The sequence below is a fragment of the Stylophora pistillata genome, chromosome 8 (assembly GCF_964205215.1).
Source record: "Stylophora pistillata chromosome 8, jaStyPist1.2, whole genome shotgun sequence".
In the NCBI taxonomy this organism is placed as follows: Eukaryota; Metazoa; Cnidaria; class Anthozoa; order Scleractinia; family Pocilloporidae; genus Stylophora; species Stylophora pistillata.
Genome location: NC_142526.1, coordinates 9,248,249 through 9,266,061, shown reverse-complemented (window position 1 = coordinate 9,266,061; position 17,813 = coordinate 9,248,249). Strand labels below are relative to the sequence as shown.

The following is a 17,813-nucleotide window of genomic DNA, read 5'->3' as shown; positions in this document are numbered from 1 at the left end:
CTACGGAGTGTAGTCGTCTCAAAAGCAGATTCCAGCATAAATCCTGACGTTGGTCATTATGGAAGAGAATATAAGCTTTATATATAATTAAGTGTATCTTTTCTTATTTTTGTCTTTCCTAGATTTGGAAGAACACTCCACTCACTGCAGCTGCAGGGAATGGTTACACGGGTATTTTTAGGTGGCTTATAGAGAACGGAGCTGATCTCAACAAAGAAGGATGGGTACATTAGAAGCATAAAATTATATTTGTAATGTAGAGTTAAGTGAAAATGTGATGGTCAAATTTTGTTTGGCTTTTCAGTTGTTTTTGCTATTAAGCAAAATGTCGTAAGAAGTAGTGAGGTATTTCTGTTTCGTTCTCGTTGTTTCTTTCGTAGCGTGATAGTGCCGCCTTAGACAATTAGGATAGATAAAAAGGCAAAGCTGGCCACAAAAGATTTGGACTAAAACTTTTTTTAAGGAATGGCTGAATTTGTTTAGAATAGGAAACATTTGGATGCCCTGAACTTTTATAGCTAAGTGCAACAGATTCACCATGATTGATTTGTTGTTCCCTCGACTTAATTACTAGGAAATTGCGTGGTGATAAATTGAAAGTGTTTAAGGTGATTTGTCAGTGTCGTTAAAAAAGTATTGGCTTAAAAAGTTAAACGCCCATTAGTTCCAAATCGAGTATTATGTAGTTTATATACTTTATATAGTTTTGTGTGATTTTGTTAACTGTTGTTCAAGGTAGTACTCCTCCTGACTCTTTCCTTGAACACCTGAAGAGTGATGTCGTCTTAAAAGCAGAGTGAACCATATATCATTACATTGGTCATTAAAGAAGAGAATGGCCGCTTCATATATATTACTGTCATTTTCAATTGTGTTGAAAAAACAACAACAACGCATAATTGAGCGAATGACCTTGCATATATAAGGCAAAACTTCTTCTGACCTCATGCTTGAGAAGCACCTACGGAGTGTAGTCGTCGCAAAAGCAGATTCAAGCATATATCGTGACGTGGGTCATTAGGGAAGAGAATATGAGCTTTATATATTAGTGTACCATGTCTTATTTTTTTTCTTTCCTGTATTTTGAAGAACACTCCACTCACTGCAGCTGTAGAGAATGGTCACACGCATATTGTTAGGTTGCTTATAGAGAACGGAGCCAATTTCAACAAAAGACGATGGGTACGTTAGAAGCATAAAATTATATTTGTATTGTATAGTTAAGTGAAAATTTGATGGTCAAATTTTGTTTGGGGTATTAGTTGTTTTAGCTATTAAGCAAAATGTCGTAAGAAGTAGTGAGCTATTTCTGTTTCCTTCTCGTCGTTTCTTTCGTAGCGTGATAGTGCCGCCTTAGACATTAGGATAGATAACAAGGCAAACCTGGCCACAAGCGATTTGGACTAAAAAATTTTTAAGGAACGGCTGAATTTGTTTAGAATCGCAAACAGTTGGATGCCCAGAACCTTTTTAGCTACCTGTAACAGATTCACCATGATTAAGTCGTTGTGTCCTCAATTTAACTGGTGGGATATTACGTGGTGATAAATTGAAAATGTTTAAGGTCATTTGTCAGTGTCATTGCGTATCCTGTACCCCGCATTAAAAATAAAAAACAGAATTAGCACAAGAGGAAAACATGTAATCAAGGGAATAAGCTCGCTTGCATTCCTAGAAAATGGTATTGTTTTGCAATTAGTGAACCAAATAAAGAGGTACGATTAGATATAGCTCTTAAATGAGAACAGTGAGCTGTATTTCTTATTTCATAATTTTGGTGTACAATTTTTTTTTTAAGTGCTACTTAAAAATGTATTCGCTTAAAAAGTTAAACGCCCATTAGTTCCAAATCGAGTATTATGTAGTTTATATACTTTATATAGTTTTGTGTAATTTGGTTAACTTTTGTTCAATGTAGTACTCCTCCTGACTCTTTCCTTGAACACCTGAAGAGTGATGTCGTCTTAAATGCAGAGTCAACCATATATCATTACATTGGTCATTAAAGAAGAGAATGGCCGCTTCATATATATTACTTTCATTTTCAATTGTGTTGAAAAAACAACAACAACACATAATCGAGCGAATGACCTTGCATGTATAAGGCAAAACTCCTTCTGACCTTATGCTTAAGAAGCACCTACGGAGTGTAGTCGTCTCAAAAGCAGATTCAAGCATATATCTTGACGTTGGTCATTACGGAAGAGAATATGAGCTTTATATACTAGTGTACCTTCTCTTATCTTTGTCTTTCCTACATTTTGAAGAGTACTGTACTCACTGCAGCTGCAAAGAATGGTTACACGGATATTGTTAGGTTGCTTATAGAGAACGGAGCTGATGTCAACGAAGGAGGATGGGTACGTTAGAAGCATAAGATTATATTTGTAATGTAGAGTTAAGTGAAAATTTGATGGTCAAATTTTGTTTGGCTTTTCAGTTGTTTTTGCTATTAAGCAAAATGTCGTAAGAAGTAGTGAGCTATTTCTGTTTCCTTCTTGTTTCTTTCGTAGCGTGAGAGTGCCGCCTTAAACAATTAGGATAGATAAAAAGGCAAACCTGGCCACAAAAGATTTGGACTAAAACTTTTTTTAGGGAACGGCTGAATTTGTTTAGAATCGCAAACATTTGGATACCCTAAACTTTTATAGCTAAGTACAACAGATTCACCATGATTAAGTCGTTGTTCCCTCCACTTAACTGCTGGGAAATTGCGTGGTGATAAATTGAAAATGTTTAAGGTGATTTGTCGGTGTCATTTCGTATCCTGGTTCCCTCATTTAAAAAAAAAAAAAAAAACAGAAACAGCACAAGAAGAAAACACGTAATCAAACGAATAAGCTCGCGTGCATTCCCAGAAACAACATGGTATTGTTTTGCAATTAATGAACCAAATAAAGAGGTACGATGAGATATAGCTCTTAAAGGAGAACGGTGAGCTGAATTTCTTATTTCATAATTTTGGTGTACAAATTTTTGTTAAGTGCTCCTTGAAAAAGTATTCCCTTAAAAAGTTAAACGCCCATTAGTTCCAAATCGAGTAATATGTAGTTTATATACTTTATATAGTTTTGTGTGATTTGGTTAACTGTTGTTCAAGGTAGTACTCCTCCTGACCCTTTCCTTGAACACCTGAAGAGTGATGTCGTCTTAAAAGCAGAGTCAACCATATATCATTACATTGGTCATTAAAGAAGAGAATGGCCGCTTCATATGTATTACTGTCATTTTCAATTGTGTTGATAAAACAACAACAACAACACATAATCGAGCGAATGACCTTGCAGATATAAGGCAAAACTCCTTCTGACCTTATGCTTAAGAAGCACCTACGGAGTGTAGTCGTCTCAAAAGCAGATTCCAGCATAAATCCTGACGTTGGTCATTAGGGAAGAGAATATGAGCTTTATATATTAGTGTGCCTTCTCTTATTTTTGTCTTTTCTAGATTTGTAAGAACAGTCCACTTACTGCAGCTGCAGAGAATGGTCACACGGATATTGTTAGGTGGCTTATAGAGAACGGAGCAGATGTCAGCAAAGGAGGATTGGTACGTTAGAAGGATAAAATTATATATGTAATGTAGAGTTAAGTGAAAAATTGATGGTCAAATTTTGTTTGGCTTTTCAGTTGTTTTTGCTATTGGGCAAAATGTCGTAAGAAATAGTGAGGTATTTTTGTTTCCTTCTCGTTGGTTCTTTCTTAGCGTGATAGTGCCGCTTTTGACATTAGGATAGATAACAAGGCAAACGTGGCTACAAAAGATTTGGACTGAAACTTTTTTTAAGGAACGGCTAAATTTGTTTAGAATCGCAAACATTTGGATGCCCTGGTCTTTTATATTAAAATTTACTTAAATTGTAGCCCTAAGAGGAAAATGGTTGTGCCTCAAATGCTTCTGTCTTATGTTGTTGTTATTATTTTGAGAAGCATTTCTTTATTGCTGAATAGTAGGTCTTGAAACCCACTGCCATTGCAAAGCTACATTAAACTTTAGCTTCTTAAGTGAGACTGTTCAGAGAGTTCATGAGTCTTTTTTACCTAATTTTCTAGTTTGTCATCGCAATCGAGCCGCTTGTAGATAGAAGAAAGTTCGAAGCGGATGCCAGGGTATGTTTGGTTGCTCTTCAGAAGAAGTTTTAAGTTTGTATTAGAAATTCCGCATCGGTTTAATAACCATATTTACCCTCGCTATTGAACATAAACAGATAGGTCAATTGGGATTACGCAGGGATATTTCAGGAAACGAGTTTTATGTTATGTGCATTTTGTAAACACTCCACTGTTAATATGAACTTATTGAGCTGAACTTCCTTGATCTTCATTACATCTCAGGTGTGATACTAAGAATGTTTCCTCCCTTGTAGTCCCCTGACAGAATATAAAACACTTGAATTTACAATCATTCCCTTTTAGGAAGCCTGTCGGTGAATTGGTGCATTCTTAGCCATGCTGTATTCTAAATATTAACTTGAGCAGGCTGAAAAAGGGATATCCCCAATTTGCATTATTATATTCTTTAACTGATACGTGTTAAACATCTGGTGTCAGTGTGTACTTGCTGTGCTAAGACTGAGTATAGTGCTGAGAGGGTTAAACCAACAACTTACATTCTAAGAATAATAACGTGTAGCTTTTAGTGCATTGACTGATTGAAGTAATATTTGAACCATTTTCAGGATACTAAACTATCACTTGAAAGACATGTAGATGTACAGGTATGTTAGAAACTTAAAAAGTTATTTTTCTGAAAACGTTTTCATTTAAAAAATTTAAAAACCTGATCATGCAGCAGGAGCGAATTGATGCTTGATTCATCAAGAATAGAGAGAACATCGATCTATCAAAAATAGGGAACATCATACTACAACAAAAGTCCTTGTGTTTAAGACTGAGCATGAAATTTTTACTTTCTCTGAAAAGATACTAAATTTGAAATACTTGGCTACAACTATTATCGCCTTGTTATGTGCCCTGTCCCTTGGTCTGTTGTAGATAGGTAATCAGATAATTGATTTCCATGCTACTATTAAAAACATTAAATTAAGGAGTCGACCCAATCCTTTTGTCAACGCTGAAATCATTTCTCTAATGAGAACAAGAGATAGCTGGAGAAAGTTTGCTAGAAAAACAAACGACTCCCGGGCACGGGCCGCCTAGAAGAACTTTGAGAAGAAAGTCAAGCGTTAACTAAGGTTTGCAGAACAGGAGTATGTTGTACAGGAAATCTGGAACAATTCTGCTAATATAGGCTGTATTGAGAAAGCAATCACGGCTTGTGTCCCTAAGGAATCAGTCTATCGCAAAACAAGCGGTAAAGACGACAAAGTGGTCGCGGATGAGTTAAACGAAATTTTTACCTTAATCGGCGGAACCGTTGAAAAAATCCAGAGTCTCGCAGATCAATGTAATTACGGTCTCACGAAATCATCCTTTGTCCAAAGGCGTCACCCACTAGCAAAGCAATTCTCATTTGGAACGGTTAAATGTAAAGAAGTTGAAAAGACAACCAATTCCATGCTTATAGGAAAATCTTCCGAGAACGACAAAATAATTGCGCGTTTTGAAGAATTGTTTACTGTCAATTCCTTCAACTTTAACAACTCTTATTAATGGTTCCCTTTCATCTGGTACCTTTCCAAAAATCTGGAAAACGGCAGAGGTAACGCCAATTTGAAAACATGGTGACCATGAAAAGCCGGATGATAATCGCCTTATATCAGTACCTTATATCAGTATCGCCTTATATCAGTCGCCTTATATCAGTCGCCTTATATCAGTATCGCTCCGACGAAGGGCTAACGCTCGAAACGTCAGCTTTTGTAATCATTACGGTGGCCAATTTACCATTTCAACTTTGTTGATATATCCAAATTATTTCGTTACTCCCACCGACGCAGCCCCAAACAGTTTCTTTCGAAACTATCAGCCTTTATTCATTTATATCAGTACTGTCTATTTTGTTTAACGTATGCAAGCGAATTGCATTAAATCAATTAATTTCATATTAAGTGTCGAACAAGCGACTATCGACAATCTAGAGCGGCAATAAGAAATACCACTCGACCGAATTCTCGTTATTGCATACTGCTGATGCTAATCCAAAGCCAATTACCAAAAGAAAACAATCGCGTTTGTTCTTTTGGAGCTGAACAAGGCCTTTGATAGCATCAACCACAACATTTTATTGGATAAACTACATGATGTCTGCCCTTTAACTTCAGCTCTTAGATGGTTTAGTAGCCATTTGTCTGAAAGAAACGAGACTGTACACATTAATCCCACACTCTCGGATGCGCTGCCGCTGGCCAGCGGAGTCCTGCAAGGTATTAAGCATCCGAGGGCCGTGGCTTTTTACCATATATGTGAACGACCTACCGACTGTCCACAAGACCTGTTCATCGGATTTTTCTGTCGATGATGCCAAATTGTACTTTTCGTTTGTTGTACATGATTATAAGAAAGCTGTTTCTGCTATGAATGAAGACCTGGCTTCTTGATAACCATTTGTTAATAAACCCGGAGAGGGCCAAATTAATCTTATACGGAAGCAGAAAGATGACAGAAAGACTTCCACAATTCTACCTGTCTCTTTTAGGGTAAGAACTCGTACTAACTCAATCTGTTCAGTACCTCGGCGTGACCCTCGACCAAATTTGACCTTAAACTGAGTTGGTATCACAACTTAAGTTCATCTCTGGTCGCCTATTCTTGACAGAAGAATGAAGATGATGAAAAAGAAAGCAGAATAAGACTAGAAAACGTTCAACAAATACATATCGTAAGGGTAGCAAAAATTAATATCAGAAGGTTCATAAATTTTGAGCTCGGTAGTGAAAGGGGGAAAGATGTCTTTTCGTCTTCTCATGATCTTCGAGCATAGAGAAATTAACCAAAAATCCTGTGATTCGACTCTTAATTGAAACTTTTCTATTTTCAACGCACGGAATAACACGAAAAAAACATCTTACTTCAATTGACCTATTCTATTACCCTACTTAAACCTGCTTTCCATTCTGCAAATGCTCCCGAGTCTTATCAATATAACTATGACTGAGAAACTATAACATACTTTTACACTTCTCTTCATGTATACAAAATGTACCTCTTTCTCTCCTCATAGCTGAGAGGAAAGAAGGTAGCAAGTTTGCCTAAACGGCCAGGAAAGAAGTTGAAGACCCAAACAGAGATGACCAGTCCGAGAGACATCATTGAGGAAAGTAAATGTGGAAAAGACTCGATGACAGATGTTGAGCTTGGCTTAAACTGTTTACATCTTAGCCCGAGATGTGAACAGTTTAAGCCTTGCATTATGGAAGAATTACCTGGTGATTCTTCCATAATGCGTCATGATTTTAAACCTATCAGCAAACGTATGGACAGAGTGACATTAAGAGATGTAGACAATGCCAAACAAGGTCATTGCGTAGTTGTTGAAGTAGCAAAAACTCACCCTAGAGGTTCCATTAGTTATGGGATAAAGATCAATGAGGAAGGGTCCGGTGTGCTGGGTGAACCTTTTCAACTGGCGACGAAAGATCTCAAAGATACTTGGGAGGATGAAGAAGTGAAAGCTGAAAATGTTCAAATTGGTTCAGTGTTCAAGTACGTTCAAGTAGGAGATGAATTTGTCTTTCAAGGGAACACGAAACGTCCGCGACAGGTGAGCAAGCTTTTTTTTTTATTATGTTTTAGTTCGATTTTGAATACCCCGCTGTCTAGAAACTTATAGATCACAAGAAAGAGATTGTGAAACGTTTGAACCGTCCACACATCAGGTTATTTCTAATGTCACATAGAGCAGAACTGATCATGGAGTAATTTTTTTGTTAATTATGCGCATCAGGTTATCAAGACTCTGATTTGGCCATAGAATTTGAAGGCTTCAGATAATTATTAATATCTTTGCGGTGCTTATTGATATTTTTTCTTTGGATTCATGGTTTTTCTTTTTGTCATCGTTGGTGTAATTGTTTTTTTTTTCTTGCAAAAATCGTGACTTGATTCTTAAGAGGTTCATATTTAAAAGTTTTATTACAGAATTTTACACTTCGAGGGTACTTCATAATGCATTTGTTTGCAGAATGTGGATAAGATTCTTCTGGACCTTAGCTGTGCTGGTGGTTCCTGCCGAGACATTAGGGATGCCTATTCTTATGCAGAAATTTCGTCTGAAAGGATTCACCAAGACTGTGCATCTAAGGAGACCTTATGCTTTATCAGCATTAAATGTAGCGAGATCCAAAATGAATCTATTTCATTTGTAGCAAAGCTTGGAGAACTCTTGAACCTCAAGCTTAATTGCAGAGAACATTTTATGCTGCATCGATCACCAGGTGCATTGCAACTGATTGACGGTGAAGAACCGCATCTGATTACGGGAGATGATGGTTCAAGTAAACCGTGGGACCAAGCTATTTGCGAGGGTTTCGTTCCGAGTAAGTTAATATAACTTCTTATCATACCCTTTTTGTTAGAAATAGCGCCCAGGGCCCTCTTTAAAATGTCGGCTAAAAGTAGGAGTGCCTTTTGGAAGGAGGGGCACTTGATAGAGGGGGCACTTATGGATGATTTTTAGATTTATTTGTTAACTCGCCACGAATGGTGCCTTTACTTCCCACTTTCAATTGAATTTTGCATGCAACCACCTAATCAGCGGATAAAGGTATTTTATACTTCACGTGTGCTATTAAATTGTTCCTGGAAAAGGAAGATGTCTGTATCAAATGATCGCTGATATTATATTCGAATATTCTGCGTTAGACATAAGCTGGCTTGAATGCTATATTGTTATTTAAAAGGCTCTCTTGTTGCTTACTGAGCATTCCCCCCCCCCCCCCCTCTCTGAAGTGTAATGGAGAACTTGTGATATTAGGAAACCTGTTACAAATTCTGGGCCTAGTAAAAATTTTTTGCTAGGCAGAATTTCAGAAGTTTCATTGCGATGTATTAATGTTAACAGACAGACAGACAGACATCTATATTTATACAGGATAGTAAACACTGGTATCAACGGGGGTCCTGTTACCCACCCATCCCACCCCAGGGGAGGACATCCATCACACAGTAATCTCGTGCGTGGGAAATTAACGTCTCCTGCCCCTAACCCTGCAGGAGACGGGACCTCCATTTATTCGTCCCTATCCGAGAAGACTAGAATATCTAACCATTTCTTGATGTTAAAGAAAGGAAGCATATTCTTCTCAGTTAATTTTAAGACCCTGAGTGTTGGTCCGGCCGGTATTGAACTCTCGACCTCCCGCACAGCAGTCCGGCGCTCTCCCAATTGAGCTAACCAGGCGGCGGTTAAATGTTAACGCTATGGATTAACAAGTAATCCAGGCGTGATAGCAGTAGTCCTTGTGCCTTCCTGCCCAGAAACCTGTTAGGGGTTTAAAGAATATAAGGAAAGTTACCTTTCTATCGACTTTGTAGACATTCTAACTGTTTCAATTTCTTTCTACCCAGAAAATGAGCCCAGGGAAATCTCATTTGACAAAAAACCTGACGATGAAGCTGAGAAAACCGACGATGGTATTAACAATTGAAATTTAATTAGGATACGTGAACTACCACGTCCAAGGTGTGAAAAAAAAAACTTTCAACGTGGAATTAAAATATGAAAGTTAAAACTTATGGTGCCAGAAGGCGATATTTTTGTAATGTGGATTAGTAACCATTATAACTATCGTCAGAGAACACATTTTTTTTTAAAGTTGAGAAAGTTATTGGTGCTGTTTTTGTTGATGAATTATTTAGAATATTGTATATCCTTAGAAATTTTATAATATTTCGATCATTACTATTGTTCCTAAATTGAGCACAGAGTGTAGAGGCCTTTGTTGCCTTCTATTTCCATTGATGGGGTTAGTCGTTTGGGTAAGCTTTCATCATTTTACTTTCGTTTGACTGAATCGCCAAACTTTCCCTTTTAATGAGACATTACATTCTTGGGCTTTAAGAATATTTACCATTCTGATTTGACAGAACTTAATCGAAAAAACCGTTACCACATTTTGCAGTTGGTGGATTTGAGTCAACTATAGAGAATTTTTAATAATTGTAAATACTATCTATCATAAGAAGATGGTCTGTAGTTGGAAGAATTCCCCAGGAGTTAGGTAGACCGCTGGAAAGAAGTACATTTTACGCCTTTGCTTGCCGTCAAAAGTAGGATTCACAGACTTATTTTACAGAGCGGGAGGTGACTGGGAATTCTTCCTTAATTCAATGCTAGGGTCAATATTGAATGACCTGGATGATACCTGAATAGTGTACAATTAAATTTTCTTTGTTTTTGTAAATAAAACACTTCTTTACGATAACGAAAACTTAAGCACGAAATGGAGGAGGAAGGCCAGTAATCTTAAATTTCGAAAAAATGTGAATGTTTGTACTACGAGGTCAATTGTATGTTCAGCAAGTGTTAGAAAAGTTTTCTTGTATGAAATCATGCTGAATCGAGTAATTATTTTAGGTGAATATACAAGAAAGGGAAATAGCAGGTTATCCGAAATTGATGATAACGCAATATTGTTTATATTATTAGAATTGTATAGCTTTTATTGATGGTCAGCTTCAGGTTTAATGATGAAGGATTTAAGTGATCATTATCCTTAGTTAGTTAGTAGTTCTTTATTTAATGTGGCACCGCACTTAGCTACAAGCTACTTTCCAGGAAGCCCACAATAAAATATACAATAAAAATTACAACCTACATCAAGAAATTATGTACATTAAGTAAAATATTATTACAAAAAGGATATCGCAAATTTAAATGTGTGTAGTAAAACAGAGATCAAAAACTAAAAACTTAATATTTTAGGCGACGGATATCGTGGAAAAAACGTTCTTGTACCAGCCTTTGCGCGTATAGCATCTGGTATAGCGCATTCCAAGTCTTAGCAGCAAAATAACGAAATTACTGCTTGGTACTGTTAACCTTAGGTAAGGAAAGCATGTTAGTGCCTCTTAAATTGCAATCAGTCGTCCTTGGTTTAACTAAGTCAGCAATAGGTCTGGGAGCCTTGTATAGAAAGCAGTTATTGGCCGTTAGCAATATGTCTTAAATCCTACGACTCTTCAATGTCGTATGCAAGCCGATACAATCGAGCAAGGCTTCATATGAAATACCCTTATCTTTATATACATATCTAGGCGCACGTTGATTCACCCTTTCCATTTTCTTTATATTCCTTTCCCCACAGAGGTGCCATATGTGGCTACAATAATCAAAGTGAGGTAAAATAAATTCGCGATTAAGTGCTTCCTTGGTTTTAAGAGGCAGGATGTGTTTAATCCTATTTAAAGCATTAACCTGACCCGCCACCTTTCGACAGATTGATGCAACATGAGTATCAAATTTCAGCTTGTCATCCAGTGTTACACCTAATAATTTTATCTCACTGGAAATAGGTATTGGCCTCCCTGCGCATCCTAACTGGAAATCACAATCAGTCTTTCCTTATACCAAACCCTGATATTTGTCTGGATTTGCTACCATCCCATTCTGTCGAAACCATTGTGTTGTACTGGCTAAGTCTCGGTTTATACCTTCCTCCAATGCTCGGGGATCATGGTGTGATAAATAGAGTTTAGTGTCGTCTGCATAACTAAGAAGTCTATAATTCTCAACCGCGAATACGAGGTCATTCATAAAGATGTTAAACAATAGCGGTCCTTGTAATGACCCTTGGGGCACTCCGATATGCACACCCATCCACGTGGAGAAAGTATTCCCCAACTTAACCCGTTGATATCGCGAAGATAAATAACTCCGTAAGAGTGAAACGGAATCTTTTTTAAGTCCATAAAAATTAAGTTTCTCAAGGAGCAGATCGTAGGGTAGGCAGTCAAACGCCTTGCTAAGGTCAATCGCTACCGTTCCTGTGAATGATTTTCTCAAATACTTTGGCAAAGGCAAAGTGTCTAGGCACTTCCCTTTTTGTGAACTGGCGGGTGTAATTTGGCCTCGTTTCCAGTTATCCGGAAACTGTGCTGTTGCTATAATGGTATTAACTAGATCACTTGGAGGCTTTGTTATAGAGCCAGAGGAAGCTTTAACAGCCTGTGGTGGAAAAACGTCGTATCCCTGTGCTTTGTTAGTCTTGATATCTTCAAGTACCGTTTTCACAACGCGAGGGTTAGTCAACTGAAAACTAAATGCATTGGCTGCTTCAAGTTGTTTACCCCAGGAATTCTCAGTTTAAATGAGTCTGATCACTGAAAGCACTAAAGTACTCATTAAAGGTTTCAGCAACTTCACTCTGGTCCCTGATGATTCTGTCGTTCTCTTTGAGAACAATAAAGTCCCCCGACCTGTGTTTTCTGGTATGTATTAAGGTGGCTGAACACAGTTTTTGATACCTGTGTTTCTTTCACCATTTTCTCTAAGACCCTTGATCTCTCGGTCGCCAAAACTGGCAGCAAGCAAGTCAACAATACAAACTTTGTTTTTTCGATAGTCAAGCTGACGTAGGAGCCGTTTCCATGGCGACATGAATAAATATCAACAGGCCTTTAAAATCGGTTTTGTGTATTTGTAGAAAATCTAGTCATTAGATTTTCTTTATATTTTGCATGCAACGAGCTTGTAACGATACTCACAAGTTAATACCATTTTGTTAACAATTTAACAGAGAGATTTTTAATTATTCCTTGTTGAAGGTTCACTCGATTATCTAGAATTTCCTTTGTTAAAAATAATTTTTTTCCAATACTTCATTTACTTATTTCGTGAAGTATTTTCGTGCCAAATTTCGTGAAATTCTAATGAGTGGTAAGTAAGTAAGTAATAAAACCTTTATTTAGACACGATAAGTATTAAAGCTGTGCAGCTTGTGGGGTCAAGAAATATGCATATTTCCGAGAAAGCAATTTTCCATTCAATCGCAATTTTTTTACTTACTACGCATGCGCTGCATTTAACTGGGTTCTTTCAGTAACGAAGAAAAAGCTGAGAATTGTTGGGTTCTTCAGTTTACACCGTTAACTTTTCTAACATGTCTTTGTAATAAAAGATTAAAGCTCTCAATACACTGCGCCAACTATAGAGAAAAATAGCACAGATAGTGCGGATACGTGTTGAGTAAATAAAATGACTGCTCTATTGACAAACTGTTTGTTTTTTTGCAATCCTTGTGCGCGCGCTGAGTTGCATCAACAAAAGCGCGAGCGAAAACTGAGTTCGGCCACCTTAAAGGTCGTAGTGATTTCCAGAAGGCCCTCGGATTACCCGCTCGCGAAGTGCCTAGCTGATCAAAATGATGTATAATAGATTGACGACGCAGAGCAATCACACGGTTTCTTTGACATCTGTAGGCCTCCCAGTCGTCTGCTGATCGAGTTTGATAAAATTTACGCTTGAGAGCATTTCTCTTCCACATAGCTTTACTTTTTTCCGGTGTAATAAAGTTTGATTTTCGAGGGATATCCCTGAAGCGTTTAGCTTTCATTAGAGCATGGTCATCCAACACATCTGCAAACAATTTTTCCCACGTCCAGCAAATATCGCTGACATCCTCAAAAGTATAGGCAATATTGAAAGGAATACACTCTATATCGTTGTTGAAAGCTTGTTCATTAAAATTTTTAAAACGCCTTCGCCTCGTGAAAGTAGTTTTCGGCTTCATCACCTTTCTATTTAAAACGGTAGAGACTAATTTATGATCGTTGAGACCTGTCTCCAGAGACCCTGATTGTAATTCAAAAGCAGGCACGTTCGTCGCTATAATGTCTAAACGAGATTCTTTGGTGAGATAGATTCTGGTCGGCTGTGTAGTAAGATTTTGAAGATCACAGACGTCACAGATATCTAGCCACACCCTTCCTTCTTCGCCATTATCTAGCGAATGTAGAATATCACAGTTCAAGTCTCCTAAGCATATTATGCTTGGACGATTAGAGATCGCAACATCCACGAAAGTATACATCTCACTCCTGAAAGTTTTAATGTTTACAGATGGTGGCTCATAGCCACATAATAAAGAAATATGTTGTTGGCCAACATGAATATCAACCAAAATAGCCTCAAGCTCGTTGGATTTGATTCTTAGACAATATGAAAGTATAGAGTTACGAACGTAAACCACTCTTCCTCCTCTTCCTTTCTTCCGATCCTTTCGATACATTTTATAGCCGGTGATAGCAAACTGCGAGTCAGGAAAAGTTTTATCAATTTTTGTTTCTTGAAGGCTTAGAATATCAAAGACCCCTATCTACTCAAGGACCTCGCTGAATTTTCCACGTAGGCTGTTAATATTTAGACTTCCAATAACACAATGTTTGGATCCATATTTTGACAGGGTCTCAGTTTTTTTTTGAGCAGCCCTGAGAGTCAGATACATTCAATAAGTCAAAAGTTTTGTTCAGTGATTCAACGCCTGAGTCTTCTGCGAAAAAAGAATCACTTAGTGGTGGCGGCAGGGCACAGCTTGTACAAGTCCACTCGATGTCAGACTTGTTGAGGTAGTACTGGAAAATTGTATGTAACATCTGTAAGCATTTAGCTTGCGACCACTTGTTACAACTAGCACACAAAATGGCGTCTTGATTCTTCCTCACACCTTTCTCAAACTCGCTACAGGGATATTTCGGCGACGGTTTCGTCTTTCTAGGACCAGGGTTTGCCTGGATAACACCACAGACCAGAACATCTCTCACCAGATTAAAACTGCTTGTTCCCCTGGAAGTGTATGATACCCAGCATGTCGAGAAGCGCTTCGCTCGAAACCTAAAACTGATCAGATTTGTGTCAGCAAGTGGCATCTCGGTAGAAAACCAAAACATAGGTGGTAAAGCAGCAGCCTGCAGAGTCCTTTGATCATTACTTAACCGTATATGAGCTTCTTCGCGTAAAATAACTGCAGTCGTTAACGAGAATACTAAAAGTTCAAGCGAGTTCGGCAAGGTGCGACCGGCCGCCATCTTGATTGAGACTGTTAGCCTAGTTTCAGAATATATATTTGTTAAAGACAATCAAGAGAGATCGAACTGAACTCATGGGCTTGAATGAAATGATTAATCAATCATGGTTAATCTGTTGTTACCGAAGTAACGGACGGATTTGTTTTTACATTTTGAGTCGAAGCAAAGAACACTGGAAAGTGCAGATCCCACACAGTAAATGCTAAGCTGTTCATAATCACGTTGTTCCGCTCCTTGCAACAATATTTGAAGGATAACAGACACAGCCCCCATTTTGAATAATACTAAAACTATTCTAGTCTCGTGATACCAATCTATCACAGTTTCTGTTGGTTTTGTTTCGTCGTCAAGTAAGGTTTCATGCTTGAGAAGTTGCAAAATTATATATGCCAAAGCTTACGCTACAGGGTTAATAGTTTGTCATTGTAAAGCCTTGTGCCATAAAAGTAATAATTATGGCGTATCAGTGCTATTCCATATCAAATGCTCCTGAAGCATCGTTATTCATATCCATCTCGAGGCGAACTTCGTCTAGTCCAGCACGAGGAGTTCACAAGGCAAGGCTGTTGAAAATGCTACAGAAATTGCGGAGCATTTTAATTTATATTTTTCCTCAATCGCCGATAATCTGAGATCCAGACTCGGAAATACGCCATCAGATTTGTCCAAGTTGGTAAACTTTGTGGAGTCCTGCAAAGATCCAGATATGGTTTTCTCTATTCCAGGCATAACCAATGCTCAGGTGCTCCAGATTATAAAGGGGATCAGTCCTCACAAGGCTGCAGGTATCGATAAAATCAGCGCCAGGTTTTTGCGTATTGCTGCTCCTATTTTAGCTCCAAGTATAGCAAGTCTTATCAACATGTCGTTTTCCACACGAACGTTTCCTACTCGTTGGAAAACCGCTAACGTGACACCACTGTTCAAACAGGGTGCGGCCAGTGATCCGTGTAATTATCGCCCGATTTCTGTGCTACCAGTGGCCTCAAAAGTAATCGAACGTCATATGCACAATTTTTTATATGCTTTTCTTATGGATAATAACTTGTTGTATTCTAGACAGTCTGGGTTTCGTGGGATGTACAGTACCGAGACTGCTTTAATTAAGTTAGTTGACGAGCTTTTGTTCGGCTTAGATAACAATAATGTATGCGGCATGGTCCTGGTCGATTATCGAAAGGTTTTCGACATGGTGGACCATAAGCTATTGTTGCGCAAGTTGGAGCTGTACGGTATAGTCAACCGGGAGCTTGCCTGGTGTCACTCTTATTTGTCGGATCGGAAGCAAGTTGTCCGTGTTAATTGGAGTGAGTCAGCGAAGCTTTGATGTTGCATGGGGTCCCTCAGGGCAGTATTTTAGGTCCTTTACTTTTTATTTTGTTTATTAACGATTTTCCCTTGTATGCAAGTGCTCAGTTGGACCTTTACGCAAGCGATACGACTGTCAACGCATTTGCGGATGTGAAAAACTTAGCCAACTTAAGTTCATCACTAAATAAGTCTGTCTCTGAAATTCAATTATGGGCTTCAGCAAATAAGCTCCCATTAAATGAAGACAAGACTAAAGTACTCACGATCACTGGGAAAAGATGTGTGGCTGACATAAATGGAAGTGACATAGTTGTTACTGTAAGCGGAAAACAGCTCAATAATGTGGATTGTGCTACCTTATTAGGAGTAGAAATTGACAGCAAATTGTCATTTAATGAACATATTGAGAAAGTATGTAAAAAGATGGCCTCTAGAATCACAATATTGCGTAAGATTCGAGCCTGTTTACCTCTTAAACAGCGACTTCAGTTTTATAATAGCATTATTCGCCCTGTTATGTCTTACGCTATCGTGGTTCGGGCAAATTGCGACAAAGAGTCGATTTATAGGGCCTTAAGATTGCAAAAACGTGCGGCACGAGTTATTTCTTATGCCGATCGCACGACACCATCAGTTGCTTTGTTTAACAAGCTAGGTTGGATTCCGTTTTATGAGCAACATGAGATAGATAAATGCATAATAATGTATAAGCGAATTAATGGGCGTTTGCCGAATTATCTAAATGAACACTTAATTTTGAATTTTGCGGCACTCCCGCAACACTGGATATTCAAGCATTAATGCTGTTTGTCCTAAGTACAAAAGAGAATCAGAGAGAGGACGCTCTTTAGCTGTTTCGGCTACAAGACTGTGGAATAGTATACCTATTGAAATTAGGAAACTAGATTCTATAGCATGTTTTAAAAAGAACATGTTTGCCAAGATTTTTAACGAACAACAATGTTTGCACCAATCTACTATTTAATAATATCTTAATTGAATCTTGTCTTATTTTTAATGCATATTTTAAATGTTTACATATTTTAGCTTAAATATTTATCTGATTGTATATAGTTGTGTAATCTGTGAGGGCCACAAGTTTATTAGCCTCTGGCTATTAAGTGCTACCCTCTTTAAATAAAGGCTTTCATTCATTCATTCATTCATACCCTGCGTTGTGACATCATACTGAAGACGTGAGTAGGTTGTCCTCTTGAACCTATTGCACTCATCTGTCTTGTTCAAACAGGACTTGAAATAGTTTGAGGAAATTAGTAAGCTCCGTTGCAGCCATTTTGGGTGGCAAATGATTGAAAATGAGATGGTAAGATAGATGTTTTATACAGCAATGAATTGAAGGCAATGGTTTATGCACTAGTGTGTATTACAAACTTACAGATTCGCATAATTACTTGTTGTATTCGTCTTCGCATCCATCTCACGTTAAGAATTCCATTCCTTTTTCTCAGTTTATAAGACTTCGTCGTTTATGTAGTAATGACTCTGATTTCTAACACAAATCAGAGTCAATGTCCCAGCTTTTCGATAAACGTGGTTACCCTGATTCTGTCGTTCAAG

The 17,813-nt window shown here is 37.9% G+C and overlaps 1 protein-coding gene across 1 annotated transcript in view; it reads left to right on the top strand.

Moving 5' to 3' along the window:
- The window catches only part of LOC111345789 (uncharacterized), a 51,802-nt gene extending 41,076 nt beyond the window's left edge, over window positions 1-10,726 (top strand). The window contains exons 27-35 of the mRNA XM_088731385.1: window positions 123-224; window positions 1,090-1,182; window positions 2,268-2,360; window positions 3,448-3,549; window positions 4,053-4,109; window positions 4,679-4,717; window positions 7,123-7,662; window positions 8,083-8,437; window positions 9,468-10,726. Coding sequence (XP_088587511.1) covers window positions 123-224; window positions 1,090-1,182; window positions 2,268-2,360; window positions 3,448-3,549; window positions 4,053-4,109; window positions 4,679-4,717; window positions 7,123-7,662; window positions 8,083-8,437; window positions 9,468-9,547 — 1,461 coding nt within the window. The 3' untranslated portion in view covers window positions 9,548-10,726. The remainder of the gene's footprint in view (window positions 1-122; window positions 225-1,089; window positions 1,183-2,267; window positions 2,361-3,447; window positions 3,550-4,052; window positions 4,110-4,678; window positions 4,718-7,122; window positions 7,663-8,082; window positions 8,438-9,467) is intronic.
- Window positions 10,727-17,813: the final 7,087 nt, after the last annotated feature.